At 39.9% G+C, this 20,835-nt stretch overlaps 2 protein-coding genes and 1 non-coding gene across 4 annotated transcripts in view; all 3 read right to left on the reverse strand.

Moving 5' to 3' along the window:
• nhsl2 (NHS-like 2) overlaps positions 1 to 1,510 on the reverse strand; it is a 108,119-nt gene extending 106,609 nt beyond the window's left edge. The window contains exon 1 of the mRNA XM_034164974.1: positions 1,016 to 1,510. Coding sequence (XP_034020865.1) covers positions 1,016 to 1,310 — 295 coding nt within the window. The 5' untranslated portion in view covers positions 1,311 to 1,510. The remainder of the gene's footprint in view (positions 1 to 1,015) is intronic.
• Positions 1,511 to 10,230: 8,720 nt separating this feature from the next.
• rps4x (ribosomal protein S4 X-linked) lies at positions 10,231 to 19,938 on the reverse strand. 2 transcript variants are annotated; one of them, XM_034164971.1, is made up of 7 exons: positions 19,934 to 19,938; positions 16,042 to 16,119; positions 15,187 to 15,367; positions 12,965 to 13,062; positions 12,127 to 12,298; positions 11,869 to 12,026; positions 10,231 to 10,380 (listed from the first exon to the last, which is right to left on the reverse strand). In XM_034164971.1, exons 1-7 carry the CDS (start codon positions 19,934 to 19,936, stop codon positions 10,279 to 10,281), a joined length of 792 nt encoding a protein of 263 aa, XP_034020862.1. In that variant the 5' UTR covers positions 19,937 to 19,938; the 3' UTR covers positions 10,231 to 10,278. The 2 variants fall into 2 exon arrangements, with proteins under 2 accessions (XP_034020862.1, XP_034020861.1); XM_034164970.1 differs by lacking the exon at positions 19,934 to 19,938 and adding an exon at positions 16,653 to 16,728.
• Positions 11,052 to 11,124, reverse strand: LOC117505570. Its single transcript, XR_004559153.1, has one exon. It is a non-coding gene; the product is annotated as a small nucleolar RNA SNORD61 (small nucleolar RNA).
• Positions 19,939 to 20,835: the final 897 nt, after the last annotated feature.

Here is a 20,835-nt window from a genome sequence, read left to right on the forward strand (position 1 = left end):
CACTTCCTCACATTGTCATCACATGACCTCTTTTGGGAAAACCTCAATAGGTACCACCCACACTTATGGGTGGGTGGAGCCAAACAGACAATGCACAGCTGGGGTTTGAACCTCTCTAAAGATAATCAACACACAGTGATGCCAGAAAGAAGCCTTGAAGCAACACTGAACCAAATGAATCAGTGACCTCATAAAATGAGTTACTGTTTCAAAACACTTAAAAGGTCAAGTCAGTTATCAGCTCTGGTAAGTAATTAAGTGTTTCAGAAAGAAGAAATGATACAGCTGTCTCAGAAAATGATTCAGTTCCAAAATGTTCAAAATACTTAAGGATGCTCAAAAACCTTAATGAAGCAATGGTTTCAGAAAGCAATTCACTGTTTCAAATGGTCAAAAGCTTGAAACAGTAAACTACACAACTGATTCAGAAAATGTATACTTTCTGAAAATGCTTGCAATATATAATGAAATGTCTGCTTCAGAAAATGATACACATAATACAGTTTCATAATACTTAATGAACCAGCTACTTCAGAAAATTAGTCACTTTTTTTGAAATGCTTCAATCACAAAATGAGTCTTGAGATACATGAAACAGCAAGTGAGATAGCTGTTTCTGAAGACATATTCAATATTTCATGATACTAAATATCTAACAGTGACACCCTCATCGCCAAAAGAATTCCTGGCTACGCCCCTGCATAAATCAAACAGGTGTCCTTACAAGTCGCGCGGTGTCACATATTTCTCCCCAACATAAGCAGCAAAGGTGGAACATGACCAAAGTGACAGGTAGAAAAAAATCACCAGTGACTGACACACACACACACACACACACACACACACACACACACACACACACACACAAAGTTTGGCGTCACACCAGCCTGAAAATAATAAAAATTAAATAACAATAATAATAATAATAATAATTCGTCTCTCCTGCGTCAAGCACAGCCTGTAAAGGAGCCAGGAGTGGTTATGCATCTAGCAAAAGTTTGAAGAAGGCTCTTACTCCTCGGTGGAGGCTTGCTGACCAGCTCCGTAACGCGCCTCTGCAGAAGGACCACTCTGCTCTCCAGCGCGCACGAGCGGCGGCACACGGACACCAGCTCTCCCTCCAGCTCCTCCAGGATGCTCACCGAGTGCCGGGACAAATCCGACAGCTGGCGGAGCACCGAGCACAGGGTGAAGCCGCACACGTCCGCCAAATCCCCAAAAACCTCCGCCTGCGGACGCGCGTCCCGCAGCGCCGCGCGGTCGGGCTTGCACACATCTTTTGGAAGTATCGTGCGTTTGCAAAAAGGCATGATTTGTCCCTCATGCGCAGAAAACAAACTCCGCAGATAGTCAAGTTATATTCCCGTGGTCCTTCTCCCTCTTTTTGGCGCACAGACGCATCCTACGGATCCGCGCGGAGGAAAAACTCCGCCGCTGCTGCACGAGACGCTCGGAGCGCGTCGCGCGCACTCATTGTTTTTGACTGCAAGCGGCTCCGGGTTTTTTTAACCAGAGGACATTTGGTGGGAAATATGTTCTGTCAAATCACAATCCCACACAAGACTGTTCCTGTTTAACCTTTCAAAATCACAGCCCAATAATAATAAAAAATAATAATAACAATAATAATAACAATAACGATGATGATAACAGAAAAAGTTCATGTCTTTTAACCACTGTGTAAACCTCACAAGTCACAATAAAAAAGTGAAAAAATTACATTTATTATACTGTATTTACAGTTACCAATAAATCAAGTAATTTATTTAAAAAGCTCACTGCCACATTCCAAAAAGAAAGCATTACATTTTGGCTTCTTTGTGAAAAAAATCAAGCTTCATGTCAAAGTGAAATCAAATATTTATAACATGACAAGGATAAAATAAAATATAACAAAAAACAATAGCATGCATTATTTATTTCAATACAGTCACTCAACTGTGCTTTAAAAAAGTGAGGGAAGCCATCACGACACTGGATTAAATTACTTTTACACCACTTTAATCACATATTACCTTAATCACCTTTGAGCTGATTATAACTACATCTAAAACTAGAAGCACTCAGAGAGTGCAAACCTCCGCCAAGGCCATGGGGTCACTGACGCCATAACAGCTACACGTCGTGGAATCATTGAACCTAAAAAAGTCTAACAATGATGTTTGCTCAGTAGTAAAAAAAGTTTCATCTGCTGTGACTGGATAGCATGTATCCTTAGCGCTTGGCATCACAGTTTATTGCAACTTGCACCTTTCCCAGAAGCTACTGTCATCTGAGCACTGATATTGATATTGCATGTGCTTATAGACAAAAACAAATAAGAGACAAAATTCAATTTATTATTCAACTAAACTGCAAATATATGAATTTTTTAACATTTATGAAACACTTCTCTAAACAAGGCCATAGGGTCACTGACCCTAAAGAGATTCCCTCCTTGGCACAGTGATCTATTCAACAATTCAGTGTTACAACCAAAACTATGATACATACACTTTTCTTTCCTTTATATTTGACATCTGTGACCATGAAAACATACCACTAGAACTTGGAATCACTTTTATGTCTTTATTAGTTCAAAAGTTATTGTATAAAAACGATTTTTCAGTAATGGCGGTTTTCTTCTGGATCTAGCTCCAAAACATTTGAAGCTACATCAAATCTGATGACACCTTACTGAATTAGCACAGAATCTGCTACAATTTGGTGTTAGTTGTGCATCTCTAGCTTCATTTGTCACCTCATACTGACACATTTTCTATTTTCCCTATATTTTTGCATATTCTGGATCACCAGATCCGGAATCCGGATTCGATCATCACCAAACTTTATTGTTTGATAGAACATTTGACTATGTTACACCCTAATTTTTTTCAAGCTTTTCTGCCTTGTTTTTGTGGCGTTAGAAACTAGAATGTCAAAATTCCCCCTATCCCGCAATGGTGAAGAATCCTTTAAAAAATTCCTGGATCCGGATCGTGATCCGGATCACCACTAAAATTTAATCACTTGTTCCTCTTGTCATTTCCAACCACTCCACAAAATTTCATCAAAATCCGTTCAAAACGTTTTGAGTTATCCTGGTGACAAACAGACAGACAAACAAACAAACGCGACCGAAAACATAACCTCCTTGGCGGAGGTAATGATGGTGAACTGGATTTAACCTGGGCTGATATCAAATTAATATCTGATTCAAAACATACCTAAATGGGTTTAGACAAGATGAATTTTGGATTTCTTTGAAACTGTGTTTGAAATCGATTACAGTTTTGAGGCATTTAATAAACTTTTTTTTCAATAAAGACAAACCAACAGTTCATTAATTACGAAAACAATCATTTGCAGCTCAGCAAACGTATTAATTAGTTGATTAATTAACTATATTCCATCAAAATTAAACAAAAAAACTATCAAGAATATAGCCTAAACTGAATAAAATTAACAAGGCAAATAAAAAAGAGGAATTTGTGTTTTATACCTTATAGATCAGTGAGTTAGCAGTTGTGTCCCACCACTTTTACTGCATTTAAAAATTTTCAGCAAACATTTCAATTATTTTTAGGTTTATTGCAGTCAACTTTTTTATTGTGCTTTTATTTTGAAGCCAAAATAAGACAAATTCGGATTTTTTTTTCTCTTTAACTTGACACCACAGGGTGCATCAGGTGTTTGCCAGTAAGAGGGAAACCTGAAGTATGTATTTTGGAGGCCTTACCTCTTCAACAGGTGGCTCTTGTCCTTTGAGCTGCTGGTTTGATACCTGGCTGTACCTGTATGCTTGCATGTTGAAGTGCCCTTGAGCAAGTGGCCCAAATTGCTCTTGATGCGTCAATCAGCATCTTGGATGAGTCCTGCTGGCCTGAAAGTGGAAAAGACATAGAATCTATGTAAGATGTCGGTGACAATCTGGTGCCTTAAGAGCTGGATGCAGCCACAAGCCTGCAGATTGCGGCCGGCAGCATGCATGTTTGTATATTATCAAACATATACGACCTTTCATTAACCTGTCAGCAGGATAAACCAAATGCAACATATGAATTTGCTACTTGCCATGTTTTTTCAGTCATGTGACCATCTTCATCTTATTACAAACTGCTGCAAGTCATTTTTTCCCTTGCAAATTAAAAAGCACCTTTATGACATCACAAAGATCTCTTCTATAGACACACCCACCCAAAGACATACAGACTTAAGTTTCAAGCCCCCCCCCTGTAAGCTCAGTTATTTGTCTGCAACAAGTGAGAGTTCATGCTGGATATCCGTGAACCTCAACTGGAAATCTTATTTGTTTATCCATGTAAACGTTTAGTGATAAGTTGTTTGTTTCTTTGACAAAATGAGGACTTAAAACCCTTCAGATGAATTTATCACTCTGTACAACTTTCTCCAGAGCTCTGTACAAATGCCCCCATCCTCTCCTCTCTGCCTTCACCCACTGCAGCACCCCCCTAAATCAGCACATCTGGTCCTCAGAGTCGTCCCCCACCCCCATCCCAGGGCCCCCTTTCACAACCACACCCAGACGTGAACTTGGCCTACCTAAATGTTTTTGTTCACTGGGCCTGTGTCAGTCGTATGGAAAGGGGGGGTGGAGGAGGAAGGAATTTCAACATCAACACCAGACACAAGGAGAGAACAAGCAAACGCAGAAACCCGATTCTTTATCAAGACAGAGCTCAGAGTGTCCTCGATATCATCAGCCACATGGTTACCATGGCGCCACACTAATTCTATCAGGACTGATACGCAACCAATCAGTTGTCATGTCAACCAGCTTGCTACTCAGTTAACCAAGCAACTAGTCATCAGATGAACGGAATTGAAGTACCAAAAGCCCGCCTTTTTCTTGAGTGACATCACAGGTCAACAAGTCGAACGCCCAATCAGTGGACGAGGCCGTCAGTCAACCTCATGAAAGCAATTGATTAGAAACAGCTGTCCTTGTCCACTCCTGCACCTCCTCCTCAGATGACTGGGTTCATTGTTTCAGCGGCCTGGCCCACTTTCTTGAACTCGCACAGGGAACGCGCTCCACATTACCTCTGTGCACTCTGCCACTCCTCCATCACACTTTTCTAATCTGTCCACCCTCATCATCATTACCACCGCCACAATAAGCAGCAACTTCTCTTTTTTTCCTGAGTAAAAAATCTTTAATATTCAGATCACAAAAATGCAACATAAATTTAATACAAGAAGTTTCATAAAAATATCCTGTGAACCCTTTTGGAATTCATCTCCCATAAACTGAGTGACTGTGCAAGAAGGAGACTAGTGAGGGAAGCCACCAAGACACCCATGACACCTGTGAATTGGCTTATGTGGCTGTGATTGGAGGAACTGTGAGTATTGTAACTCTTGTCAGTTATACAACTTCATGGTAAATAAGTGTTTTCTTGAAAATAAGACGTGAAATCTTAGATACAGTTTACCAGAAGGCACATAGGAAACTGAAGCTAGATCTGATCTATTTTCTTAAATCAAAATCCTTCTGTCCTCCACTCCACCTTAAAACTATGACTGGTGATCCAACAGACAACAGTTGACCTGTGCAGAGTTTCTCCAATCACAGCCATAGAAACTGATAACTCCATCAGAGTTGTCATGGGTGTCTTGGTTACTTCCCTCACCAGCCTTCTTCTTGCATGATCCATACATTTTTATAACTACCTACTCAAGACAGAATTACCATACTGTTTGTATTTTTTTGTAGTTTGTAGTCCGTGGTGGAGGTGTCAGAGAGGAGGATGCTGAGGAAGCTGCTCAGCATCCTGGAAAACACCTCCCACCACCTGCATGCCACACTGACTTCTTGTCAGAGCACCTTCAGCCAGACTGAGACCACCGTGGTACACTGCAGAATGACACAGGTCTTTCCTACCTGTGGCAATGACCTCTACTGCAAAATTAATCCATAATGAACCAAGCTATTCAGTTATTCAGAGTAAATTTGTTGTACTTATTGTAAGTTTATCTTATCTTATTTGTTAATGATTGATGGAAATGAAGTCCAAAACATATTCCCTGATTTGTAAATGTTCATGTATCCATCCGAACTTGTCTGAAGAAAACAAGCTGTAAAAGTGCATATGGTCTGCAAAAATTTAGTAACTGTGCACAAAAACGGCTGCAATTCCTAAATGTATAATACAATAATTTTATTAATCCCCTTGAATTAAAGATTAAAGTCGACACTACAAATATGTCTTCATCATTTCATTTCCACTCCATTGTAGTGGCATACTACAGAGAATGTACAAATACTTACGGACCTGGCCGTATTCTGTTACTTGTTAAAATGCTACAATGTACACAGTTCTGATGAACAAAATTGCAGCTTCTCGTTTCTGTCTCTGTTCCTCTGTAAGTTAATTCAACATATTGCTTTTCTGTACTTTGATTTTGTTGTTGTTGCTCTGCAGCTCATATTTTTACTTTTCACACCATCCAGCCAAACACACTTCAAAGGCTCTGCGTGAATGTGCTTTTGTGTTGAAGCAAATGCGATTGTTGCTCTGCTCACAAGGGGCTGCAGAGCAGGACTGGAGCAAAGCACACATCTGGCAAATCTCATATTCCAAAAATGCTGCATTTGTGTGCATGTGCATGCATTTATCTGTTTACAGGAAGTGGTCCCAGACCTGTGAAAACAGGGGCACTGCTGCCACATCTGATTTGTTACTAAGCCGCAAAACCTTAACGCATTTAATAATTGTCATTTCATTTTGAAGCACCAACTCAGACAGATCTGTTTACTGTGCAGCCGTACACATCAGATCAAGACCACACGGCTGTGATTGAGTAATTTCTCCACCTCAGATCGTCTTACAGCCATAAATCATAATCTGGGATCATTACGCTAACTGCATGTTTTAAAATAAATGAATTACCTGCACTAACTGACAGAGGATAGCTGAGGTTATGTGATCATACTTGCTCTGAGCACTGATAACAGTGTACAGCTTGGACAGAAAAAAATATAGATGAGTAACTGAGTGAGTGGTGCAATTTGGCTCAACCAGCTTGTGTCAACAATAACTCAAAAACAATACATGCTGTCATCTTCTAACTCACCAAATTAAAAGGACCCATAACGAGGATGAACTGAACAGTTTGTAGTCAACATTGATGCACCAGATCCACTGAAAAAATGCCTATGCAATATCTCATAGATGTGTCTACCACCTTCTGGATGATTTCTATATGTTAAAAATGTAAATTTACATGTACTTTGTCTGGTTGTGTCAAATAATTTAAGCAATCAAACCCAGAGAGAAAGAAACATGATACCTATTATGTAGACAAAAACATGACAATATACATCAGAAGACAACAGTAAAACCAGAATTAAAGAATGGATAAAACATGTGGCTGGGAATGGTGCCAAACTTTTCATCTGTATTTTAAATTACTGATGGCAAACTCAAAACACTACACGGGAACATTTTGAAACCGATTTCCAAAGATTTCTCCATACACCAGATCAAAAGGCAGTCTGAACACCAACACCTGCTGGAAAGCTCACAAATATAGAAAAATGTCATTTAAAGGTTACAGTCAGGTGCTTGTCTTGCATACAATAACTTAAAAAAAAAAAAAAAAAACTTGGGATGATCAGGTATCCCATCTGGGGACAAACTAATTTAACACCTATGAAAAACTACAAAAAGTGTCATGTCATACCTGCTCCCTGTGGTACTAATTTTACAAACATTTAGTAAATAAAACAGATATAAACTCAAAGAAAGATTGATATAGTTTGTAGTCAGTTGCAGGAGAGCAAAGAAACACTTCAAGTTAGAGCAATACTTACTAAACTTGATAAAAACAGCTAGATTACAGGCTACATAGCTTAGCCTACTTAGCATGTTAACATTCGTGCTGAATCATCTTGTGTACAAAAATATCAAATCGAGCATGTTAACATGCTAATATGTTGATATCTTAAGTGTGAGAACTTTCGCACGTCCTTTATTGTGTAGGATGTACTTAAATGAGAAAATAAAGCATTGAGTTTACGTTTCTTTTCGTGTTCTAATAAATTTCACCAGCACTCGCTTGCTAGCTAAAAATTAGGTAACTAAGGTTTTCACAAATCATACACTTCTCTTACACAGCTTCTCTTAACTGGAGCAAATTATATATATATATATATATATATATATATATATATAGCATCTTATATACCTTCAAAGAGTTGGCGGGGTAAATGTGAGGGCCCTTTCGTTTCTGCTGTTACAACTTCAATGGCCGCCTGTTGCCATGACAACAGAATTAAAACGTTTGACTTATCTTCTAGTAGATTTTTTTGTCATTTTGATTCTCTACACCAACACACTCAAGAGGCGCTTGTTTTATAGACTTAAGTATTTCATTCAGCAGGTTAAAAACTATTTAGGAATTACACAAATTTAACTCTGTTTTCATCGGCCATACTTTTTATGGCCAGGTGTGTTCGGTTCTATTGTTACTCCCCAGCAAATTAAGCAAATGAAAGACACCGATTCCAAGTGTTGAATTGGCATTTGCAAGGTGTTAATTGTGACTTTCAATGAAGTCCAGAAAGGTGTTGATGTAAAAGGGATGGCAAAGAAATCAAAGATCTTCTGAAGGAAAGAAATGGAATGTTCCTCAATGGTAAAGTCACCTAACCTCAACCCAACAGAGCAAAGGTCACCTTCCCTATTACAACTTAAGAGTCAATCAAGAGCTTGGAGAAACCAGATTTGACTAACCCACAGCAGGTAAGCATAGAAGACATTAAGATTGGTGTTCTCCAAGAGCAGTTACAAGAGCCAGTTTTATTACTTGAGATCCACCAACAAGCAGCAACTGATGCAGGAAGGCCATGGGAAAGAAGCTCATTTGGACATGTACATGGGCTCCAGCCTTCAATCAACTGCAAAGGATTGTCAATCCTTATGCTTGTAATGATGTTACTGAAGGCCTCTAAAAATGTAAGAAATGCATATAACAATGGTCAATTCTGTAATGGTTGGTGCAGTATTTTTTGTTAAATCCTCTGATGACAGACCACACTCAAAGCACATCTTAATTGTTCCATTTTAAATGTATTAAGATGACAGACCACACAAAGCATTTTAATTGCTCCATTTTAAATGTATTGTGGTAGTTTAGGAACCAAATCAGAGCCCTGATTTGCTTGAGCAGATTAACCACTCGTCTTTATTGTAGCGATCACGGCAAAATGACTTTTTCTAATGTCAATTACAACCATTGTGAGAAACCAAAATGTTACATAAACTAGATGTAGTATACCACAACCCACTCTGAACTTTGTTGCAGCCTCCCTCAGCTAAAACATTTTCTGTCTGTGGATTCCTACCCAAGTGCTCCCTCCAACCCCCACTGTGTTCTGACTTCAGTACCTGTCCATATGGTGGCTGCTGAGTTCCAGTCTGCACCGCTCTGCAGAAACCTGGCCAGGCACCCACCACCTCAGTATGGACATGTGACTGTTATAGAAAGCAAGTTAGAATAACCCATGCTTCAGCATTCTAGCACACGACACACGCAGCAGGACGCTGCACACCCTGAGTCTGCTGACACACAACCATCATCCACCAGAAGCTCCAACAGTCAGCTCAATGTCCTTTTAAAGAGGATTCTGGTCCAAACCAAGTCTGTGCACAATGTGGCATGGCAATGCCATCTAGTGGTGGGGAAAAAAAACCCAATACTCGATTCTAATTCGTAACAGAACACGCAAAGCTCTGAAATTCACATTTAAAACATGAAATACTCACTTAAATCAAAGTTGTGGAACAGGCAACACGGTTTTTAACAGTTTTCCATTGGACAGTACAGGATATACATGATTTCAAGGCAGAACTACAAGAACCTGAGCCCTTTCTTGTTGGCAGTATTAGATGAGCTCAGACAGCAGTCTTCAGGGACTATGATGTTTATAAAGTTAGAGGACATTGTGATCTGTAATGGTTGAAGTGAGCCTGGAGAGGTGAATATATGCTCTGGAGAGACAGGGAATGAAGTCAGCAGGAGTGTCACAATTTTAGGAGTGAGAAGAATTAAGAGTTAAGAATTGGTGCACATCAGGGACATCACAGGTAGAACAGCTCGCAGAAAGTGAGGCGAGCTTGAGATGAATTGGGCACACGCACAAGAAAATGCATTTTTTTCAACCTGTATGACAATTTTAAAGCAGACATCTTTAACTAGCAGTGAAAAAAAGCACATTAACCAGCAGACCATTTTGTAAATAGTTTATTGGAAACCAGGGGTCAGGTTGTTGGTTTAGCTGCTGCCTTGCTTGGCAGCCAGCCTCTTGTCTCTCTCCTCTGCAATGGTCAGACGGATTCCCTTTCCTTGGGGCACGGACACCCACGGCTTGTTGCCCTGGAGGAGAATGGGATGAGGGTGGAATGATGGGGGAGAGGGAAGAAAAAACAAAACAAAACAGTTATTCAAAATAAAGTCTTGCGTGTAGGTCACAAACCTATCATAAAACCATGTACCTTTAAATACCAAATAATTTAATTTTCATGAATTTCAATTCTAAATTCACAACAACTTAGAGCTGAAAAACAACCCAAAGTAAATGGTGTACCCTCACCTATATGGCAGACGATTGGGTACTGCAGTCTCGTTTGAGGGCAGGCGTTAAAGGGCTAAAATATGATGCATATGATGTAATTTCTCTACTTCCAGGAAGGAAAACAACATTTTCTGAGATTTTGGGTCAGTTACATGCAAACAAAGTGAAAATACAAAGAAAAAGTGACGACGTGGTGGAAACTGGACATGTGTTGCAGTTTGTTTATGACCTGGAGCTCAAACATGAGAACAGAGCTACCCTGGTTAGCTGTGTAGGCTAACACTTACAGACACGTCATCTCCCATTTACCTCATCTTTCCTTCTCCACTGGGAGCCGAAAAAAAAACTGCGCTTTCGCCGAAAATAAAACTACAGAGTGGCTGTCCCCATAAGTGGTCAAATCCCGCGATATCACAGGGTTCAAATGAGAGTGCAGTGCCCTATACCATCCCATGCCTAGTGCATCTACTCGGAGCTCAGAACTTCTTAGAGGAATAGTTTGTGCATTTTCATCACTGATCAAAACCAGAAGTTGTCATCATTGCTCCACTATAGCTCAGCTCAAATAGCCACAATTTCATTTATTTCAACTTCCTCAGACAAATTCTGGTTAGTTCAAAAGTTCCAGCTTAGGTGTTAAATAAGGATTATGGAAAAAAACATCACTGGATGCTTGTATGGTTGTGAACACCACAAGGCAATTACTGGTTTCACAGTACACAATGGTTAGAAAAGCCACTTTCCCAAAATCCAGAAGATTTCCTGTTCCACAATATGAGCCCTAAAAACAAATCTGACGCCTATTCCATTTGGATCAGTCAATAAGCTTTGCTAAAAACCCAGACGTCATAGCGGAAGGCACATGGGATTACTTTAGTTACAAGAAAGAATGCACAACATCTGCAGTTGAGACAATAAAAGTCCCTATGCTTGCAACATGGGTTTTTTTTTTTTTTTTTTTAAGATAAAAAAAAAGTCAGGGGTTGGCAACTTGCTCCAGAAAGGGCCAATAGAGTGCAGGTTTTCTTTGCAGTCACTGACTCCAAGTGATTTCACTGATCACTGAGCAGATGGAATCAGTTAATCAGTGAAATCACCTGGTGGAGTCAGTGGCTGCAAATGAAACCTGCACCCTGAAGTTGCCCACCCCTGAAGTAGAAGCTTCTTTTTTTTCTTCAAAACCAGATTTGCTCAGCCAATAAAAGGACTAAGTATTTACAAACAAGGTGGACAAAATGGGGATTCAGCAAGCTAACGTCACCAAGTAGATCCATATTAGATGTCCCCACCTTGCCGATGACAAAGATGTTGGAGAGTCTGGTAGCGAAGCTGTTGCCCGTGCTATCCTTCACATGCACTACATCAAAAGATCCAGGGTGACGCTCCCTGTTGGTGATCACACCAATACGCCCCAAGTTGGCACCGCCAGTGACCATGCACACGTTACCTGGAGCAACAAGTCAAATGTAATGTCAGAAGGAATGGGGGAGAGGCACCCAGACTCAAATCTCCATAAACTTGCAGTTTGTGCACTCTGCTGAACCTACCGGTATCAAACTTGACAAAGTCTGTGATCTTGCCGGTGTCCAGGTCAATACGAACAGTGTCGTTGACCTTGATGAGGGGGTCAGGGTAGCGGATGGTGCGGGCATCGTGGGTAATCAGGTGGGGGATGCCCTTAGTGCCAATGATGATTTTCTTCACTTTGCACAGTTTATACTGAAGAGAAAGTGTGTGGTTGGTTAAAGTGCACCAATAAGAACAAAGGAAAATAAAATACTATAAAGAACACATCAAAGTGTCGTCTGCTTTGATAAAATGACAATCCTGGAATGATCTATTGTTCCTTTAAAAACAGCAAGATTTCATGAATCATAAGGACATTTTCCCTCTATTCTAGATCAGTGCTTCAGGGGAACAAAGGACAACACTAAACACTCGGCTTCTTGCCTCTGACTATATGGACAAGAAAGTTTCTTGGTGAATTTCAGAAAACGAACAGGAACATTTTGGAAAAACACTGATCAGGTCCAGCTTCACACTTGCACCGATTGTGGCCTAATGAATGCAGCACTGCGCAAAATTTTAAATCCAACCATTAAAAACACAGTGTCTGTCATATATTGTTGAGTTCAGGGCCCGGTTTCATAAAGTAGTCCAATCTTAGTCAACTACAGTTAGTCGCCCAACATTAGCTATCTAATCACCGTTTCACATAGCTGTCTTACGTTAGTCATCGATCTTCACGGGCATAGCAGCCCAGTGAGTGACGATGCCAAGAAAGCCTCCAATGCGCTCGCACTCAGATCATAAACAAATTTTCACAAGTAGACTAAATCAAGTATCGAATAAAAATTTCCTCTAAACAAAGACTCACACTCTCACCTTAGCTTCCTGATCGCGGATGCGGTGGACAGTAAAACGTCCTTTCACATCGTATATCAGACGGAAGTGTTCGCCGGTCTTCTCGATGCTGATCACATCTAGTCGAACAAAAATAAAAGCCAACACTTCAGTTAATTTTTGTGACCAATAAGTGTGTGAATGTTCTGCAGTGTGAGTGCTGTGCAGCATTACTAAATGGCAAATAGAGAAATATCCAGACAAATTCTAAATGACCTGTATCAGTTCTTTAACACTTAGATTTAGTGTAAAACTGCAAAAAAACAAAAACAAAGTAATATCAGGTTCAAAACTGAAGCAATTTAAATGACAAACACTTGTCACTGGCTCCTAAATGAGCAGCACGTCTAATATTATACCAGACGGGGTTTTACCAGATTTCTTATTAAACAGAGTTCAGAAATACTCTGGTGTTTGAGGAAGAAAGTCTGTTGTGCCTGTGTATAAATAGACCACAGGCTGTTTTCCCCCCATGAAGGCTTCCTCTAGGTTTAAAAATTAAACACCACACCTCCCTGTGAAGCTGTTGAGGTGAAGAAAAACCCGACCAAGTGTCAGCTCAGACTGAGAGATGACCTGGAACATCTGGACTCAAACTAAAATAGCTCCAATTCTGTTCAAAACAACTCTGCTTTGGAAATCACTAATACAAAAATTGTATCACCTATTTTGCGACACTTCACAGACATTAAGTTACATTTAGACATATTCAGGTCGGGGCATGTGCAGGTGCTGCAATTCAGACTTTATACAAGTTTGGTGAAGAGGAACTGTTGTAGCACTAAACTGAAGGGATGCACAATCAGGAAAATGAGCATCAACATTATCATCAACAGACATGAAAGTCTTCACCGATGGAAGTGTTCAATAAGCAGACATTTAGAATGAATACAGCACATGTGCTCTTGCCTCTTTAAGACCGGGTGCAACGTTGCCAGGCTGACTTCATTTTCAAGACAAGTGACCATGTACTGTTTACACAAGAATTTATTTCCAGGCCCGCTGGCATAAATTGAATAAATAAATAATTCAGATCATGAGGTGCACTGAGTGAAAAATGCAAGGTGCTCAGAAACACAAGAACAGCAAGCAAAAGGTTCACCCATTTAAAGAAACAACGGCAAAAATTAATTGTAACCTCCGAGCTTTGGAAAAAAAAAAAAAAAAAGGTATATCATGAACATCTGATATGATAAATTAATAAAAAAAGTACTTCATAGAAAAACTAAATAAAAGTACACTAAACACTGAGAACAACAAACTGATATTTGCCACGTGTAGTCTGGCACAACCACAGAGGGGGTTCATCAACCACTCGGTCTCAGGCAGGTTGAGTGTTTGCCTTTATTTTGAAGGCTTGCACTTGTGCTTCCTTCTCCCTCCCTCTTTCATCTGCCGTTCTATGTTCCACTTTTGTCTCTCCTTTTCTCCTCACCTGTGTTTCTTGGCTCCAGAGCTTTGGAGAAAAATATCTATATTTGGCTGCCTGTCCCGCACATTGCAGCCTTTTCACATTTAAGGCAGCACCTTGCTTACGTAAGGTAACATGCGTCCAAGTCACACACTAGTGATTTACATTTAAAAGATAGAGGTGGACTCATGTTTGTAAGCAACGTCACAGCGCTGTTCAGACCACTACAAATTATTTTTTGTTATTGTTCATAATTCCATCTGCCTTAATCTTCATCGTATTTTAAATAAAAAGCATTTTGGTGTGACAGTGACTAAAATTCACACCATAAGTCACCCCAAAGTGCTACACACAGGCAAGGCTTAAACCTTATCCACTCCATGAGCAACTACACTGGTAACGGTGGTCAGGAAAACTCAATCAGGCATTTTCTGATTCTAGGAAGAAACCTCAAACAGACCAGACTCAGTGGGGTGACCATCTGCTTCAGCCATAACAGTGAGTCAAACAAAAGCACACTCTCACCCCAACCCTCATGCATTTCCAACATCCCCAAGTTAACCTTTAGGGTAAGACTCGGAAAGCAACACATTTTGTAGTCGGCAATCAATTCAGCCTACTGAGGTTTCAAAAAAATCTCTCAAGATCTTCCAGAGGTGCCTTTCACTGTGAGGTGTGTGTGTTACTGTTATCATCGTTTCACAGCTACAGAGTCACTTCCCAACCTTTAACACTCCAGATTTAAGCTGCAGTAAAAGCTGTATGTACTCCATGATAATACATCCAAACTCACCCATGAACCCAGCGGGGTAGGTGATGTCGGTGCGGACCTTGCCATCGATCTTGATGAACCTCTGCATGCAGATCTTCTTGACTTCGTCTCCTGTCAGAGCATACTTGAGGCGGTTCCTCAGGAAGATGATGAGGGGCAGGCACTCCCTCAGCTTGTGGGGACCGGTGGAAGGACGAGGAGCCTAATACACAAGCAAAAGACAAATACACGTTTGCTGATATGACCTCTCAAAGTGATCATTCACAAGATTTCAGGACGAGATTCCATAATTATTATTAGGTGGAGAGTCGCACAAAAATCATTACACTCAACTTACTGAAATCCCAGATTCATACAAAAATAAACACAACATTAACTCAGGTCACAAAGCAAGCAGTGGTGCTGCACGTCACTATGAAGTCACCTTGGGTCCTGGATGGCAACCACCCAGTTCATTCCCACCTCCTGAAAGCAACCATGTGTCAGAGTCAGGTGAAACGTGCGCACCACTGTGGTTCTCAACACAGACGCTGCTTTTGTGGTTGGTAATGGACGCTGCACTTGAGGTTAGACAAACAATTAGTGAGATATTTTAAGAATTTGTGCATTACCTACCAACTAGTGGGAAGCCAAAGCACAAGTCACTCCTACGTTTGCTTTCTGAACACTGGGCTAACACTGAACGCCAACAGTATCTATAATAAAGCAACGTCGGTCCTTCATTCTGTAAAAATATTGACATCAAACACCTCAGAAGTCCATCAGGTCTTCACATGAGTCTTCAGTCTCTATGGCTGAGGACCCAGAGGCACGAATAACTGACAGCCGTGTATAAACAAACGGGAACACAATTGTTTAGACGCTGGAGGTACTTACGAAAACTCCGGTTAGCTTGTCAAGCATCCAGTGCTTCGGCGCTGCGACGCGCTTCAGGTGCTTCTTCGGTCCTCTTGCCTGGAACAGAGAGAGGGTAACACCGATCAAAAAGAGGCCCAAACACCAGCAACAGCAAAACACATTACCGGCACGTTTAAGTGAGAAACACGGCTGAGAAAAAAGTCAGCAGTTAGCCGCGTTAGCATGCTGTGCTAATGCCCGGATCGTAGCTCCCAAAGACCGGCCTCGGCCTGGCCAACATTAAGCACAATCGACTTACTTTCACTTGGGGAAAAAAAATAATACGATCAGTTCACACACAGAGTCGCTGCCAATAAACACTTCCCTCTTCTTCAGAACAATTTATCTAGCATTAGCTTACTAGCTAACTGCAAAAGCCACAAAAACACTACGCGACAACACAACAGGGTTGGGCCAAACAAAACAGCCGACAAAAAGCAAAAACAGAAATTTTCGGCTAAAATTTACATACTGACTGCTTTATCAAAATTACTATTTTACACAACGACCGATAGATGGACGATTGCACAAAACCAGGCAGTGATGTTCGCTGATTACTTCAGAACAGATCGCAAAGTGTAACAGCTCACCATGTTAGACTCTGCAGGGAAAAGAACGACCCCACTTCCGCTATACGAGAATAAGCTCAAATACGGACACCAGCGAGGAGCAAAACTAACGAAACTCAAACGAATATATACATGCCAAGTTGGAAAAAAAAAACAAACCGGTATGAAATAAAATATTTGTCTGTGGAACATAGTTGAAACATAGTTCTTTCTTCATAGCTTTTTATTATTTGTTTAATAATTTCTCAGTGCATTTAATTAACACAGTGGTTTTTTTTTTTTTCAATCTTATTTTCCTCGTATTGACATTATTGATATGATTGGAATGTTTGTGTTTAAAATTTCCAAATGTAAGTTTAAAAAAATATATACAGTACAACTGTGACAGAGGATTATGTGTTTGTCAAAAAGTGTAGAATATTAAAGTGAAAGTCGATTTTAGTTAATACAACAACAATAATAACAGTTATAATAATGATAACTATGACTTCATGGGTTTACAGCCCAACAAATTACAAAGAACGCTACAAAACACAGGGTATACCAACCAATTTATAAAATTAATTTATTAACACATAATATTATCCTAAAAAAAATAAATAATAAGTGGGGGCAGTTCGCCCAAAATAATTTATTTTAAAAGTAATGCGTCATCATGTGAGAAATATATTTGTTTCGTTTTTAATATTTAATACTTATACCATAATATATTTATTATTTAAAGCATTTTCATTATTTCTGCAGTCAAAAAATGTAATGTAATTTTTTTTTTTTGCACATTATTATGTTTTTTCCATATATTTCAGTGTTTTCTACACATTCATTCCCACTTTTCCTGATGAGAATGACCTGTCAATCAAGAAGCTCTGGACCATTCAGAATTTTATTTCTTTTAAATGACTACTGCCCATTTTAAAGCTGCATGAAATAGTTCCAAAGCCTGAGACAGTCTTCTCCCCAGTTAAAAAACTTTATTTTGGCACATTTAGCTCCAGTGACCCACTTTATTTCTTGTTAATTCCTGCTGATGTGTAAATCTCCAGAGGGGAAGAAATCTTGTTTTTAGAGCCGCTTCCAGCAGAACCAAACCCACTAACCCACATTTTATTTTAATTTTGCACTTTGAAAACAATTGAATTTTCTGGATGGATGTTTAATGCAGACGTATTATCGATTAATTCAAACAGCTTTCTGCAGTCTAACTGTTGAAGTTGACTTGTTTTGTTACTTTTGGTTTAAACTGGAGGAGAGAGGCTAAAATTGCTTAAATTGCTAAAATTGGTTTCTCGCGTCACAAATGGAAGAAGCCGATCGTAGAAAAAGGGGAGGGGCTTCAAAACGTTTTATTAAATATTTATGTTGGAGAAAAGTATACAGGACAAAATATGTTTGAAACATGGACCTTTAATGTTGCAGCAAAGCTATGAGGTGCATAGCCTTAAAATGACCACTAGATGGCAGCATTGAAAAGAAATTGAGCAGAACGATAAAGTGGTGATGACATCAAATGCATTTTTAATTCAAAGTAATCATTTCATAATTGTTTGTAGTGGGGGGTTTTTTTTGGGGGGGGGGCTGTGCAGAGTAATCTTCAGGTTATGAAAGCATGATTCTGCCACAGGCTTAGATAAAAGTAATTTGAAAATACTTCATAGTACTGATTGAAACATGTGCAGTTACCATCACGTCAGCAGGTGGAGCCACTGCACAATCACTGACGTCTATAAAGATTTAAAATTATTTGCAATGATTTTCAAATCATAATTTGACGCGGTAGCATATTTAAATGCAATTTACATGAACAGATAAGACTAAAACATAAACAACCTTTAATTAACTTACAAGAGGAAGAAGCAATGCAAAATTTCAGAAGCTCCAGAGTTTGAAAGTTTGATCCTTGGATGCACCCATGATTTAGTCAAAGTATCCCTGAGCAAGGCATCTTGCACAGACGTCCCTGAGTGAACATGAAGTAACATTTTTATTGTCAGTCAGCGCGTGTGGGCAAAATGTACACATTTAAATCAGTATATGACATATTTATCTGCTGTGTTAAAGACTCAAGCTCAATTTTTTTTTTCCCCCTTTATTATTTTTGTTAATGCATCAACAAAAATACAAGCATTTTCTCAACATTTTTCATATAAGTGTATCATTCAAATCTGGTGAACAAAAAGTGATTTTGAAAAAATCCACATTTTATTGTTCGTTTCATCATTAGAAGAAAATCAAAAATCAAATACAAAAATAACACCAGGCTTTAATTTGCAGGTCCTGAAAGGTTTTTCACTCTGATGTCCAGCAAACCCGTCACAGATTAAATGTACCAAAGGTCAATCACTGGGGTCAATGTCATTGGGATCAAAGGTCAAGTTTGCACTCAAGTTTGGCACTCAAACAGCCTGACTGTCTTCAGGTCCAGTGGCTTTTGTTATCTTCTATTAATAAACACGTTGAACAAGCTTAAAGAATTCAGAAGGTCACCATGGGGTCACGATGTAATGGGGAGGTCAATGAAAAGAGGATGTGACGCTTGAGTTTGCAGGGGTCAACACAGCAGAAATAATGTGCAGTCAGCCGGCTCATAAAACAACAGATGAAGCCCTGGAAACAACTCGTCTTCACTCTGAAGAAGCTTTTTGTGGAATGTGGTTCTGACTGACTCAGACAGCCAGACAGGGGAAAAGGATCATCATCATCATCATCACGTCTGGATCTGGAAGTCATGAGAAGCATCAAACAAATACAGACCTGGATCATGCAACATTTATAAAACTGCTCCAACAGGAAAATACATAAATATACAAAAGGTTAGTCAGAAATAAGTGGCTCATCAGGTCTTCATTAATCACTGATCACTGCTTCTCTTATTTCATGACTGACAGAGAGAGTGTAACCGAGACCTCAGTCAACATGAAAAACAGCTTCTGGCAAATGTTTGTGTTGGAAAATACCAAAATAGGCTGAAGAGGACTTGAGACGTATGTGAACTGAAGAGTTAGAACAGGCTGTTTGTGCAAGTTGACCTGCAGGTTCCATGTCTCTCTCTAAATAAATGAACCAGGCTCAGCGTGCGGTGGCTTTTGTCAGCTCTCTCAGCTGTGGACGCTTTTCCTGCTGCACATATTCTCTCCTCACACACACACACACACACACACACACACACACACACACACACACACACACACACACACACACACACACACACACACACACACACACACACACGCTAACACATATGTATTGGTGACCATATGTTTGTGTGGTCGAGCAATCCCACAGTGACTTGATGACAGACGTACCATGTTGAGGTGAAAGGCTTTTGTTCAGTTCCCTTCTCCTCTTACCACAGCAGGTATTGGTCAGAACAAACATCCTACCTGCCCGTCTCTTCCAGCACATAGCAAAGCTCCTATAGGATGGAGACTGTCTCAGGTATCGTGGGACCTTCAAACCGGAACAACACCTGCAATACTGAGTTTATTTTATAGTAGCCCAGTTTCACGAATGCCCTCTCACAATATCTGGTGGTATCACGGAAGCCAATTCAAAGATAATGTTGTGGAGTATTGGTTCTTTGGCCATGATAACTTGAACCAAATTCAATTTTCACCAGATTTGAATTGGGCACCCTAAATTAGTGCAACACACTCAAGTTCCACTAATACCCTAGAAGGACCACCCATTTTACTAAAGAATATCGATAATTCCATTTGCCCAAATCTCAATGTGGTAGCGTGGTTAGGTTGGCAACACATCTGGTTGTTTTTATTTGCAAATACAGTATCACAACACAAAATATATGTTTCAATGAATATCTCCCAGTGAATCTAACAGATTGATCAAGCCAACGGAATGCCACCGAATACATTGTCACACCTCATCCTTGTGGCACTCATCAAGATTACCCGTATCTGTACACACTGCTAATGCTAGCATCTAAGAGTTTCAGCTGTGATAGTTTTTAGCTTGCCAACAAGGGTTGTGTCAAATGTGACAAAACACATTTGATGCAGATCAACGGGACAAGTTGAAGAAAATGAAGAGCATAAGGTGCACAGATATGCTCGCCAGAGTGCACTGTGGCACCTTCAACTCTTCTCCAATCCTTGTCGTTGCTAGCGGGTAGAATCTATCTACACCAATGATCTTGGCTGTGGAGCTCAAATCAGTTAAAACAACAGCAAGAACAAAATTTTATATT

This window comes from Thalassophryne amazonica, chromosome 23 (genome assembly GCF_902500255.1).
Source record: "Thalassophryne amazonica chromosome 23, fThaAma1.1, whole genome shotgun sequence".
Lineage (NCBI taxonomy): Eukaryota > Metazoa > Chordata > Actinopteri > Batrachoidiformes > Batrachoididae > Thalassophryne > Thalassophryne amazonica.